This window comes from Corvus hawaiiensis, chromosome 1 (genome assembly GCF_020740725.1).
Source record: "Corvus hawaiiensis isolate bCorHaw1 chromosome 1, bCorHaw1.pri.cur, whole genome shotgun sequence".
Lineage (NCBI taxonomy): Eukaryota > Metazoa > Chordata > Aves > Passeriformes > Corvidae > Corvus > Corvus hawaiiensis.
In genome coordinates this window covers 21,685,887-21,699,357 of record NC_063213.1, presented here as the reverse complement: position 1 = coordinate 21,699,357, position 13,471 = coordinate 21,685,887, and the positions used below count along the sequence as shown (strand labels likewise).

Here is a 13,471-nt window from a genome sequence, read left to right as displayed (position 1 = left end):
ACCAACCTGGAGGTGAAACCGAACAAGCCCCAGCACAGGAAAACGCTCCAACATGCGCTAGGAATCTAGCACTGGCTTATCATGCAGATATCTAGTGGTTGATACACAGATTAGGCAAATTAATGATAATTAGGGTAAGTTCACAAGTGCTGTAAGCACCTTTCAAATTACAAGGTGTAGATATCCTGAGAACTACAGCAACGCAACACTGCACATCTCGAATGAGATACAACACGTAACATTCAAATACAGAACACTATTTTTCAGTCCACAAAGTACTCTGCTGAAACACACAGAGATTTGCCACATTGACAATTTGGATTTAAGAAAAAAGTGGCATCATTTTACTTTCTGAGGGGATCCTGATCATGTCAGATCTCTTTCAGTAGAACATGTTTTTGGACCAGTAACTCAGACCATGAGTACATCAGAAACTTCACTTATTGCTGAGGGAGACTTCAGCATAAACTACGGAGTAACACTCAGCAATTTTTAGGATAAGAAGGCAGGATCAAATGCTACTCAACACAAAATATAATAAACCAATTACTCAAGATAATACAAAAAGCGTAGCTGAATGAGCAGACTTTGTTATGTTCTAGGCAACAGGAAATACAGCATACAGAATAAAGTATTCCTTTTCCCTTAGCAGTTGACAGGAGCAGCAAAAAACAACGTAACACTTGAAGAACAGTTTCTGTCTTACCACCAGACTTTAAAATTATGCTGTCAGCATATTTGTAGCAAGCTGCTTTACACTGAGGCATTTAATTATTTCAAGTCCCAGAATTCCACTTCTCATTCTTAAATATTGGGTAGGAATCAATTTCAAATGGATGCTGCTTTAAAAAGGCCAGTGAACATGGTTTAGCTAGAAAACAGTAGCCTGCAGATTCAACATTCAGACTCCCAAGGACAAAGTCTTTGCTTTCCAGAACAATAAGTTTAAACTTCATACCACCCTTACAGAAACCCAAATTTTAGAAGCTTATATTATTTCAAAGTTCAGTTTGCTGTTTTAAAGTGAAGGAAATACTTTCAGTGGTCTCGACTATTTCATCTGGATCTGAAGAGGTGACTTAGAGCGACAATGAATTACCTTTGAATTGTAAGACCCACCTGCATCTTTTCCCTGCCTGTTTGCCTGAGGACAAATTACTGTTGCTAATGACTCAGCACATAAGTGGCACTCAGGGCAAGCAGAATGCACAGCAGTTCACTCTCATCCAAAATTAAGCTAAATTAAACCATTTAGCGTTACCGGGGAAAAAATGCATCTAAACTGTTCAGGCCCCTGGTATTTTCAGAGACACTAAACCAGCCCATAAACTCGGCCATCAGGCTAACTTTCCTTTGTGATCTGCTGCCGCCTCGTGGGCTCGCCGTGAATTTTAAGTCCCAAAATAGAAAATTAGGAGAAGTTAACCTTGGACTGTGGGGGGGAAAGCTCAGCTATTCAACTGATAAGTAACCTCACTTACATACCAGCATAATTTCTATCCTGGTATGAAAAGATTTTTGTATAATTAGGTTACAGTTACGACTTTTCACTTTCTTGAATTCACAATTATAGCAAAAAAAGACTTCAAATTAAAATACAACTAAATGTACTTTTTTATGGCTTTGCTCGACAAAGAAGTAATACACTTTAATCACTCTATACTGGCGTAGAGAGAGAGAGAAAGCTTTTTCAACTTACTGGAGTGTTCTCCTGTATTGCCTTGGTCTTCTTGTTTTTTGATTTGTTTTGTGGACCATTTATGAACTTGATATTGGAATTAAAGGGTTCCTACAGATTCTCCAGGCTATAAGACCACGGAGTCATTAATAGTTTGGTAGTTTGTTATTGGAGAAGGAAGTCACTGGGGTATCAGATTGGGAAAAGGAAAAGCAGTTTGTGGGACACCGAATTCTATGGGTTCTTAAAAATTTTCCTGTCTTACTGTTGCTGGAAAATCTGATAATGGGATGCTAAGGTGCTCATCCAAAAAATCTGGAGTTGTCAAAAGCTGATCCATCCACCTTGGAACAGCCAGACTTCGAGGCAAAACGGTCACAAGCTATGAAATGAGCAGTAACTTAAGTTCATTTTAACTGCATTGGATAGCTTACATTTCAATTCTCCTTAATTCTTGAAAAAAAAAAAAAAAGGGGCGAGGGAGGTAGTTTGATCTCTACATGGAAAATAAACTGCAGTGGTGGCCCTACTATACAGAGGTTTCTTCAGTTAGAGACTCTTTAATCATATACCCTGTGAACTGAATCTGACACTGATCATGGATCAGCATCAAGGTGTAGCCAAGACAGCCTCCTCACCTCTGTGCTTTGGGGGCGTCCTCTCAGCCCAGGGGTCACTCCCCTCCGTAACCCACGCTTGGGGCCAGTGAGGCCATTTCTCCCTCATGGTCACTAGATACACAAAGTAATTTCAAGCAGAAAACATTGTTATAAAGTTGCCTTACAATCACAGAAATCATAGAATGGTTTGGGTTAGAAGAGCCCTTAAAGGCCGTCTTGTTCCAACCCCCCTGCCAAGGGCAGGGACACCTCCCACCAGACGAGGTTGCTCAGGGCCCCATCCAACCTGGCCGTAAACACTGCCAGGGATGGGGCATCCACAGCTTCTCTGAGCAACCTGTTCCAGTAACTGAGTACTCCCTCTGAGTAGAGAATTTCCTCCGAATATCTAATCTAAACATATCCTCTTTCAGTTAAAAACTATTCCCCTTTGTCCTGTCACTATTTGCCTGGGTAAGAAGTCACTCTCCCTCCTCTTCATACGCCCCCTTTAAAATACTGTAAGGCTGCAACCAACGCTCTAAAAGTGATGTGTAGAATTCTGTTAATAATTCAAATACTACATATAAATAGAAATAAACTAAGTCTGTGCCCCCTTCTCCTCTCCTTAGTCGTCTTTTCAGACCGAGCCCGAGTGCTCCCTCCGGGCATGGCCCTACCGCTCCATGGGCCGAGGGGAAGGAAGGCTGCGGGGTGCCTGTGTCCCTGGCACCACAGAACGGGTGGCCACGGGCAGCCCGGTGCCAGGACGAGGAGGAGGAGGTTTTAGGAGGAGGCGGGCCCAGCGCCCCGTGCCCGGCGCCTTCCCCCGCCGGCCGGGCGGGCCGCGCTCGGCTCCTGCCGGAGTGCCCGCGGCGGCCGGGCGGGGCGGGGCCTGGAGGGGCCTCAGCCAATGGGGCGGGGCCTGGCGGGGCGGTGCAGCCAATGGGGCGGGGCCTGGTCGGGCGGCCCAGCCAATGGGCGCGGGGGGCGCCGGCGCGAGTTTGGCGGGAGGGGGCGCTGCCGCCGGCAGATCCCGCCCGTCCCTCCGTCCGTCTGTCCGTGCAGCGGGCGGGGGTCGCGGGGTGGGGTCGACGCGGGTTCGAGACCCGGCCATGGCGGCGGCGGCCGCTCGGTGGCCCTGGGCCCTGCTGTGCCTGGCGGCGGCCCCGCTGTTGTGCCCCGCGGCGGCCGGTGAGTAGCGACCGCGGGGGAGGGAGCGGGGGGAGGCGGCTCCGCGGGTCCCTCTCTACAACATGGCGCAGGGGCGGCGTCGCCCGCGGGGATGCGGCGCCGCGGGACTCTCCTGTCTGGCCGCAGTCGGGGCGGGATGCGGGAGCCGGGGGAGAGGGGGGACGCCGCCCCGGCATCGCTGCGCCCCCCGCACCTGCCCCGTGCCCGGGAAGCGGCACTGGCGCCGTCCCGGTGCCAGTCCGGGCTGGAGCCCGCGCCGGCTCCCCGGGGAGCGAGAGCACCCGCCGGGATCCCTGCGGCCAGGACCGCAGCCGGGGAGAGGCGCTTCCATATCTTCTGTAGCGGCCGGATCTCCGGCATCCCGCCCGGGCATTGACCTCGCGTCTACCCCAGCGGATTCCGCGGCTCGGGGCCGGGATGTGTGCCTTCGGCTGTCACGCTGCCTGCGGGTGAATTCACAGGATTGTGACTTGAAATGGCACAAATGGGTAAAACCTGACGCCTGGGTTGCCATATTCAGTGTCAGAACAGGCTGTATGTTCCAGGGCTTGTATTCCTTGGTTTCAGTAGAAGAGTGGTATCGAACAAGTCATTTTAAAAGGTGAAGACAAGTCGTTTAATAAAGAGGATAGTGGTAAAATAGCTCCCCGCATTAAAGTTGGGATAGTAGATGCCTTAGCCATGTGCGCTCACAGCCCAGAATGCTAGTCATGTCCAGGTTTCCCAGAGGATGGAGATGCTCCGTTCCTGAATGTGTTCAAGCCAGGCTGGATGGGGCTCTAAGCAGTCTGGTCTAGTGGATGGTGCCCCTGGCCATGGCAGGGGGCTTGGAACTAGATGATCTCTAAGGTCTTTTCCACTCCAAACCATTCTGGAAATCTGTGTGTCTGTAACTTCTTGACTGGACCAAAAAAGAGTGGTGGAAAAAGAAGGCAGCACAAGGACAGATTGGAAAACATATTTAATAAATAGATCACATTGTTGGAATGGAAAATACAAAACATGTAATACTTTAAAGGAGAAGAGGGCAGTCCCTAAAGTATTTATGGGCATTTCATTGTTGTTCTGTAGTTTTGGTTTCTAGTGAGGCTTGGTTTTAGGAGGAAGGCAGTAAAAAGCTAGTGGAATGAAATATGACATACTCTGGCCCAGCTTTCCATTGATAAACCTACTAATATTGCAAGGAATTCATGCCCAAGTTCCTTCTTGATGTTTCAGTCAAAATCTATTTAGTAAGGTGTTGTGAAGTAAACTTTTTTTTGTTGTACCAGTGTGATACATTGTTCAGATGCAGCTCAGCAGAAGTCTGTAATCATTAAATAATCCTGTGTGTGAAAGTAAAAGTTTCGAAGGACACCTCCATCTGCTTTCTAAAACACTGGTCCAAACACAGGAAAGTGAGGATGAAAATGAGTATCAAGGCACTGTTCAATTCATTTTATATTGGCCCAGCTTAACCATGAATGAACGAAATATTTTAATGGTAGGGGGTACAAAGCACAGTAGAGTATAATGCTAAAAATGCTGCTTTAAACTTCAGTGTTTCATGACTTCCCAATGCTTCAGTTCTCTTTTTATTCCCTCTTGATGTGTTCATATCTGTGTTTGCTCTGTGACTTCCATCCAGTCAGGAAAATCCAGCCTTAATTATCCATCAATAGTGAAACAATTTACGGTTTTGTCCCAAGGTTTTTAGAACCCAGAGTTCAATGAGCAGCTATGTGAAAAGAGGTTCCTTCTCTGATTTCCTTCACCACCTGTTCCTAAATGATTCTTGCACTTTTCAGATTCTGTGACATGATTCAATTTACAAAGGCATATAGTCTCTACAAAGATTTTTGGTGGGGTTTTTGTTTACTTTTTAATATTTATTCTAAGTTTCCCCCGAGTTAATAAATTGCATTGCCTCGTAAAGGAATTTGCCATGTGCCTAACTAGTGCAGGTTAAGTAGCAGAAATGTAACTAGAGGCAGAAAGGGAGTGAGATCTCATTTTGTTGGCAGCAAGTGTTCAGGAGTAACTGTGAGACTTCTCGTAACAATCTGCATCATTTTCAGAATAAAAATTTCTCTTGTTCATTTTTGCCTTTTGGGAAGGAAAATTTCCTATGGTCATCTGTGGGCCAGAAAATTGTCCTGATAGAGCACCAAGTGTGTACTTGTGTTCAGAAGTGATGGTTAAGTGTTTCAAATCTTCTAAATATCTGTTTCCCTCTCCTTGCTTTTCCATAGGCTTGTCTTGTTGTTACCATGCAAAGGACAATTTAATGTGCCGTGATGTCTGTGAACAGGTAAGCTTGTTTTAAATTTAACTCCATCAGAGTTGAAATTGTACCTTTAGACAACGATGTAGCAACATTAAGGTTGTAAGCTAATGGTCTTCTGTCTGGATGCTATGTGTGAATTGTGAGATGTAATGTTATCGAAATGAGAACTTAGAAGTTTTAAAACCATAGTCCTCTTTCCTTTGGTAGTAGAAAATGGGTTCTGCTGAAGTTGAGGAGAAATAGTGATACCAACCTGAGGCCACAATTTGGTCAAGAAGTGATAAGCACATTAGGAAATGAGAGGGGTGAAGGTATTTTACAGAATTTATGAATCTTGTGTATTTCCAAGTTCTGGGGAGTTTAAACTGAAGAACAAGATGCTAGTATTATTCGTTCTTCCTTCCGGTTCTTGTTTGTCCACTAAGCATCTCATTATGACATATGGCTTTGTGAATGCAGCAAAAATCTGCTTACTTACTCTATTCATAAGGCTGTTTGTTCTAAATTCAAGCTTGGAAAGTATTTTTCCATAACTTATGTTTAGATTTGTACCTGTGGTACAGTTTTGTGTGTGTAGTTACATATATTTATCTACAAAGATTTTTACATCAGTAAAGCTTACATACATGTAGACACAATTTTTATATTAAAGTTGTGTTCTTACATCATACCTGCCCTCTTTTCTTGTCTTCATTACCCACTTTGGGGCTGTTCGAGCAATAAACCTGGTTATGATTAAGTTTATATTTATCTCTGATTGTACTAATAAAACTTTCACTTTAAATTGTACTTTTCCCTCACTGATATATCTAGAGAATACAACCAAATCCTCTTTCAGCTTTCATATTGTTAGGCCAAACAAGGAAAAGTCTTACAGTCTCTTTGCATAAGACATTCTCTCAATTCCTATAAGAATTTTTGCAGCCCTTCCAGCATAAGTTTAGCTGTTTGAATACAGGTAAGCAAAACTATACATGGCATTGTAAAAAAAAGTATGGCACTCAGTCTTAAAAATTGTGTTCAAACTTGAATGTTAGAGAAAGATATCCATCCCTGTATATAAAAAAATTATTGGTGAATTTAGTAGCTGCATTTATACAGCATTTGGAATAATCTGTCCATTTCTGTCTTGTGTTTCATTGGTTTGAAGTTTCCAGCTTATCATGTGAATTCCTGTTGGCTCTTCATAAAAGGCCTCCAGCTTTTTACTGTCAAATTCCATCCCAGTTCTGCTATACTGGTTCTAATTATTGCATCATTTTCTGTGGGTTTTGTAAGATACTCTGATCTTGCCTAATCTGGATGATCTCTCTCTACTCGGATAATCAGCATATCCAGAATCTTAGTGGCGAAAGGTCTAGAGCAAGTCTGAAGCAAGACTGGTGCCCCTCAAAGTGTTCTATAAGGAGCTGGCTTAGTTACCTCGCATCAGGCTGGTGGCATCAATTTGTGAGTGATCGTTTGGTACAGTCCAACAGGCTGGCTGAAGGAGCTGTCTGCTGTTATTTTACTGATTTTCATCTTCTGAAACTTAACTATTTTGTGCAGCTGGCAGGAGGAAGAATTTTCTTGGCCTGTCTTTGGATATGCACTTACAGATTAGATTTGGGGCCTTAGAGCAGATGAGGAGGAACGAGGTTCATTGAGGAGCCATCTCGGCCTAACCAACAGATTGTAAACAATACCACCGGGGGAAACACTCCCTTCTGCAGTGCATGGAGGCATTCATCTCCAGATGAGACTTTCTGGCTAAGTTCATTTGGTTTTCAGGGGCTCAGATCTAGGATGTTGCAGGAATCACAAGGGGGTTTTTTGGCCCTCAGACTGTTACCCATTGTCTGCTCATCTATGTAGGCACCAGCGATAGTATTGAGGGAGGCGTTGCATGGGAGCCCAGGGACTAGGGTGAAAGGCACAGGACATCCAGTGATGTTGCCCTGGATCCTGCCAGTTAAGGAAAAGCGCTTACCAGTAAGGAATTCTGCTAACCAGTAAATCAGCTACTGTGAGACCTTTGAAAAAGAGAGCTTGGTTTACAGATTTGTTTGTCAACTAACATGATTCAAACACCTAATTATTTTGCAATCTTAGTAAGTATTACTCCAATTTTAGCTTTGGTATTATTTGCTTTTCATGATTATTTGATTAAGCATGTCAGATACCATAGCAAGGAATAAGTGGGCCTCTCTTTCTTTAATTGACTTTTTTTCCTAAATTTATTTCTGAGAAGTTTCACAATGATAAGTTTCCTGGCAACATTCATCTCTATACCATTCCAGAGATCTCTATCCATATCCTTCTCCAAGCATAAGAACAGTCCAAGGCAAGTAAGGTTATATTGGGAAAGAAAAATCTCAACTGGAATCAAGACTTGTAGAGAATGTCAAGGGCAACAAGATATTTTATGGCAGTAGTTAAAGGCTGAAGAAGGAAAAATGTGTTGCTGAAGGCAGCGTCAGTGATTTAGCGTCAGTAAACCGTTCCTGGCCAACCTGGTTTGATAATAAGGCTGGATTTCTGGATAAGGGCCAAGGTGTGGATGTCATTTTTGTTGACTGTAGCAAGTTTTTAAACATTAATTCCCTCAATATATCTGTATCCATTTTAGGATCATATGGGTTTGAGGAATGGACAAATAGATGAGTAAAAAACTGGTTGTAAAATCAGGCTCAGAGATAGAGGTTAGTGGGTCCTACTTTGCCTGCAGGCTAATAAGAAGTGGAATCCCAAAGGGGTCTTCCCTGGAACCTGTGCTATTTAACATCTTTGTTAATGACCTGGGCAAGGTGACTCTCATTGAGTTTTCAGGCCATATGAAGCTGAATGGAAGTGTTGATAATCTTAATGGATGGCAGGACTGTCATCCCGAGGGACCTGGACAGGTGGAAAGAAGACAGATGGACACCATGGTCTGGTCTCATAGTCGACCCTTCTTTGAGCAGGAGGTTGAAATAAATGATCTTCTGAGATCCCTTCCAACCCAAATTATTTTATTTTCCTATGATCTCAGAAGATTTGAAATACTAATGCAGTTCTTTTTTTGCTCTCCTTTCTGGAACAAGTGCTGTTGCTTTCTTGATCTCCTTTCAATAAGTTTATCATGTTAGAATTGAACATAGTTTATCATGTTAGAGTAGAACAAATTTAGAATAGAACTGTAATGTACTTTTCCTTCTGAAATTTGTCTGTTTCAGTTATATAATTTCCAGTTTCATATCACACATTAATAGGTCTGTTTCCATTCCTCTTGTTGACCAGGTTCTTGTTTTCATTTATAAGTAAAACTTAATTAGAATGCTAAAGGACCAACGTCCTCAACAGTTGTATTCCATCCAGTCTAGCGAGCTCCTGGGTGTTCAGTTTGCCTGTGGGTACTATGCATTCTCCTGTTAGTTTTGATTGTCTCTTTAACTACTCTAGGTTTTGTTCTTCCTTGTTCCACAAAAATTCATGTTTCAGGATTTTTGTGAAGTATAATTGCTTTAAATCATGTAATATGTAGCAGAAGGTTAATTAAGTAAGTAGAGTTGTATAGTATTTTGATACGTGCGACAGAAATCCTCTAGTTCACACTGCCCTTCCACATTCAGTAGAAACTTTTTGATTGAAACGTTTGAGGAGGAAATTCTCGTTCTCTTCTAAATAGAAAAAATTGCTTCTCTATAAAAAGTGAAACATATTTGAAGAGCTACAAATACATAAAAAGAAATCTTAAATTTGCATTGTATACATACTGTTAGGCAAAGTTGTCAAAGAGTAGATATTAGAGAAACTAAAAACAGTGAAATCAATTGAAAAAAGTATTTGATGTGCCATTACATTCTTTAAGGTGTGTTTTGTTTCTAACAGATTTTGTCTTCTAAGAGTGACTCCCGTTTGAAGCACTTACTGCAGCGAGCCCCTGAGTATTGTCCAGAATCAATGGTAAGGCTTGCTAGAAAAGCTCTTCAAATGAGGTTTGAACCTCAAAGTAGGATTTTTTTTTTTTTTTTTAAATAAAGCCGTCATGAATTATGCTACTTGCAATAAGGTGGCATGTATAAGCTATGAAATGCAATGAAAATGTTACCTATGTTGTAAAAAATTGTGCTGGGTGACTGTCACTTGGGTGTTAATGGCAATGACTTAAATTAGATCATATGTTCCAGCATGTGTATGGCACGAAGCCATGAGGTCTTGGGCTAAGACAAGGTGGCCCTGATAGCTGCACCAAATTGTTCATGGCCTTATCTGAGAAACTGAAGTAATGCTTTTATTGGATGAGTAAGATTATGGTTTCCTAAAAGTTCTTTAGTCTCACTAAAGTTCTTTAGTTTCACTAAAAAAAGAATGTAATCTGCTCCCTCTTCTAGGGACAACCTAATCAGGGAATAGATAAGTATAGTCATTCAGGTTGTAAATTTTAGATTCTTATCTCGTGGCAACCTTTTGCAGTCAGAAAAGCTTGCTTTCTTCTGGTAATTTCTGTTACTTCTGAACAGGATCAATACTGTTTGCAGCAAACCTAAAACATATGCTCAGCTCAAGTGGGCAATGAGTAGGAGTAGTAAATCTGGGAATAACATTTGATAAGCAGCTTCACAAGATTGTGTTTGCTTATAGATCGTTTCCTTCTGTGTGTCAAAGTTCCTTCCGTTTTTGTTTCTGTGAGTCAATAGCACTAAGGTCTCGGAAAGTTATAGACAGCTCCTGGTGTGAGTAAAACCTGTCATGAAAACCTATCAAGGAGATGAATAGCATTTGGTTTGTTACTGGTTTTCTTTATCTTTCATCCCCTGATAAGACAAGTAGAATCTTATCTGTACAGTAGAGATCTGCTTTTTATAAAACGGGATTGGAGATTATCTGCAAGGGGGAAAATGACACAATGATTTTTGTAACTCCCAGTTACTGTCTTTATAAATGACAAGTTAGCTGTCCAGTGTGGATCTTCAATTAGTACCACTGAACTGGTAATATCTAAATATGTAAAATAGTTAACAATTCAACTCAATACTGTATTTGCTGTGTCATTGTGTGGCAGTATGGGTTGCTGTATCAGTGTGATTGAAGCCCTTTTTTAATTTGTTTTCTGTGTGGTTGTGTGTGTTTAGGGTATTTTTAAGCTGATGGAAAGGAATGCCAGGGCAATAAGCTTCTCCTCAGGTCTTGGTCATAGACAAATCTTACTCTTTGTCTAAGTTGCTGTTTAGTTCTGTAAACACTGATGGAGAGAGTTGACTAGCTTGTGTATTCCAGATACCTGCATTAGGTTCTGCATCTGCAAAAATGCTGCTATTGATTCTGTAGTCTGTGCATAGCAGGCTTCTCATCGAAGGAAATGGTACTCAGCTTCTCTCATAGCACTTCTTTAAAAGATGTTTAAACATAAGAATTCTTCCAATCCGATGTTTAAAACCCAGTGAAAAAATACTGAAATTGCTGGTTTGAGTCTGCCAAAACTCTCTTATTCTGTAAACTTGCTTTTGCTTAATTGCATTTTTACTTTTCAGAGAGAAGTGTGGAGTTGTATAAATTCTTCTTTGCCAGGTAAGAAATACCAGTTGGCCGTTGAATCATGTTGCATTTTCACCCTGTGTGTGTTTTGATGTTCTGTCTACCACCTGCACCTATAGATTTCATGATAATTTAACTTCCATTATGTATCTAATATAATCTGTATGTGGTGTCTAGTTTCCTCTAGTATATAATGAGTTACCTGTGTATTTTATTAATACGTTTCCTAGTTAGAAAATATTTAATATGTTTGTATAATTAAATGTCTTTCCGTGACAAATTGAGGAAATATCAGCAAACTGTTGATTCCAGTGCTTGTAAACAGACTTTCTGTCTTAATGGTTACGTAAAACTGGCAAAATATATTATCGTTTGGAGTTGCAGTGTTTCTGTCTCCTCTAAAACCTGATAAATTTTTAGCTGGTAACAATACCTAATCTTCGTTGAAGTTCAGTAGTTAGATGAGTGGCAATGCTTTTACTGCAAGTGAGAAATACATATTTTATTTTGGATATTCGGTCTGTATAAGTGTGTGGAAAAGCGCTCAAAATCTTTGTTAATGAACCACTCCCAAATTGTCTTCCTCTGCTTTTCTTGTACCTGCACAAAGTTGGTCACCTTCCATCCTTCTTGCATCTGAAGTTATATTGCTATATATATCGTATTCTTTCTTGGTGTGAACCAGTTTTAAAATTGCATTCCTGGTAGGATTTTGTAAATTCATTGTAAATTAATAGGACAGCATTACAGGAGAAGCTCTTATCCCTTTTCTGGTGAATTGATACAGCTGGGTGCATCTGGGAGGTGCCTGTACAGCAGCGCTCACAGCACAGGGAGCAGACAGAAGGAGCTGGAAACCTGTGTGCAGTTACAGGGCTTCCGTCCTATTGGAGTCACAGAGACACAGCAGGAGTGCTGTGGGGAACAGGTACCGGAAGAACAGGCCAGGAAGGGGAGGAGCAGGTGTTGCCCTTTATGTGAGAATGTTAACTGGATTGCACGGAGCTCTGCCTGGAATGGATGATGGGCCAGGTGAGAACAGCCTGTGGGCATTGGAGTGCGTTGTACATAGAACCCAACATGGCTGATGATGTGGGTGTCTGCTGCACACTGCCTCATCAGGCTGAAGTAGTAAATGAGGCCTTCTTTGTACAGCTGGAAGAATTCTTGTGTTCACAGGCCTGGTGTTTGTGGGCAACTTTAATCACCCTTTTGAAGAGAAAACACACAAGGGCACAGGCAATCTGCTTAGAAGAATCCCATGGGTTATGGCCGTGGAGAAAAGAAGGGTCCAAGAGAGCTGCTTGACTTTCAAGGATCAGCTTATCCAAGCTCCACTTAATGCATGGTGGGGTTAGAAAAGCCAGAGCCTCTCAAGAATTGATCCGGGTGAATTACATGATGGGCAGCCAAAAAGCTTCTTGAACTGCATCAGCAGAAAAGGAAGACTGGAGAAAATGAGAGCCTGCTGCTGAATGGGGCAAGAAACCTGGTGACAAGTGACATTAAATAGCCCATGGTCTTCTTTGCCTCAGTCTTTACTGATAAGATGAGCCTGCAGGAATGCCAGACCTCTGAGGTCAGTCATAAAGTCCAGAGCGAGGAAAACTTGCGCCTGATGGAGGAGGATAGGGCTAGGTATTGAGAGGGGATGCTGGGGACTGTGATGAAGAAAGGAAGAAAGCAAGTTCACTCCTTCCTGTAGAAAGGGCAAGGAGGACCTGAGGAGCTATAGGCTTGGACAGTTTCACCTCAGACCCTGGGGAAGTAATGGAGCAAATCTTCCTGCAAACAACTTCCAGACACATCAAGAACAAGAAGCTGATAGTTTATAATCAGCATGGATATATGAAGGGGAAACTGTGCTGAACCAACCTGATAGCCCTCTGATGAGGTGACTGCCTTTTTAGATGAGGAGAAAGCAGTGCATGTTGTCTCTGTTTCAGTAAGGATTTTATCACTATTTTTTATAACTTCCTTATAGACAAACTGGTGAAGCGTGAGCTGGATAAGAGAGCAGTGGAGGTGAAGTGAAAACTGGCCAAACTGCCATGCCCAAAGGCTTGATCAGTGTCACAGAGTGCAGCTGTAGGCCAGTATCCCAAGGGTTGATGCTGGATCTAGTCCTATTTAACATCTTGGTTAATGATGGGGCAGAGTTCACTCTCAGCTTATTCACCAGTGATGCAAAAGTGAAAGGAGAGGTTGCTAGACCAGATGGTTGTGCTACCATTCACA

General features: G+C 42.4%; 1 protein-coding gene across 2 annotated transcripts in view; it reads left to right on the top strand.

Annotated features, from left to right (window-relative positions):
* The first annotated feature begins 3,322 nt into the window (after positions 1 to 3,322).
* RECK (reversion inducing cysteine rich protein with kazal motifs) overlaps positions 3,323 to 13,471 on the top strand; it is a 45,798-nt gene continuing 35,649 nt past the window's right edge. Inside the window, exons 1-4 of one of the 2 annotated variants that reach the window (XM_048295955.1) lie at positions 3,323 to 3,471; positions 5,703 to 5,761; positions 9,587 to 9,661; positions 11,230 to 11,266. In XM_048295955.1, coding sequence (XP_048151912.1) covers positions 3,393 to 3,471; positions 5,703 to 5,761; positions 9,587 to 9,661; positions 11,230 to 11,266 — 250 coding nt within the window. In that variant the 5' untranslated portion in view covers positions 3,323 to 3,392. The remainder of the gene's footprint in view (positions 3,472 to 5,702; positions 5,762 to 9,586; positions 9,662 to 11,229; positions 11,267 to 13,471) is intronic. The other variant, XM_048295948.1, reaches the window with a different exon arrangement.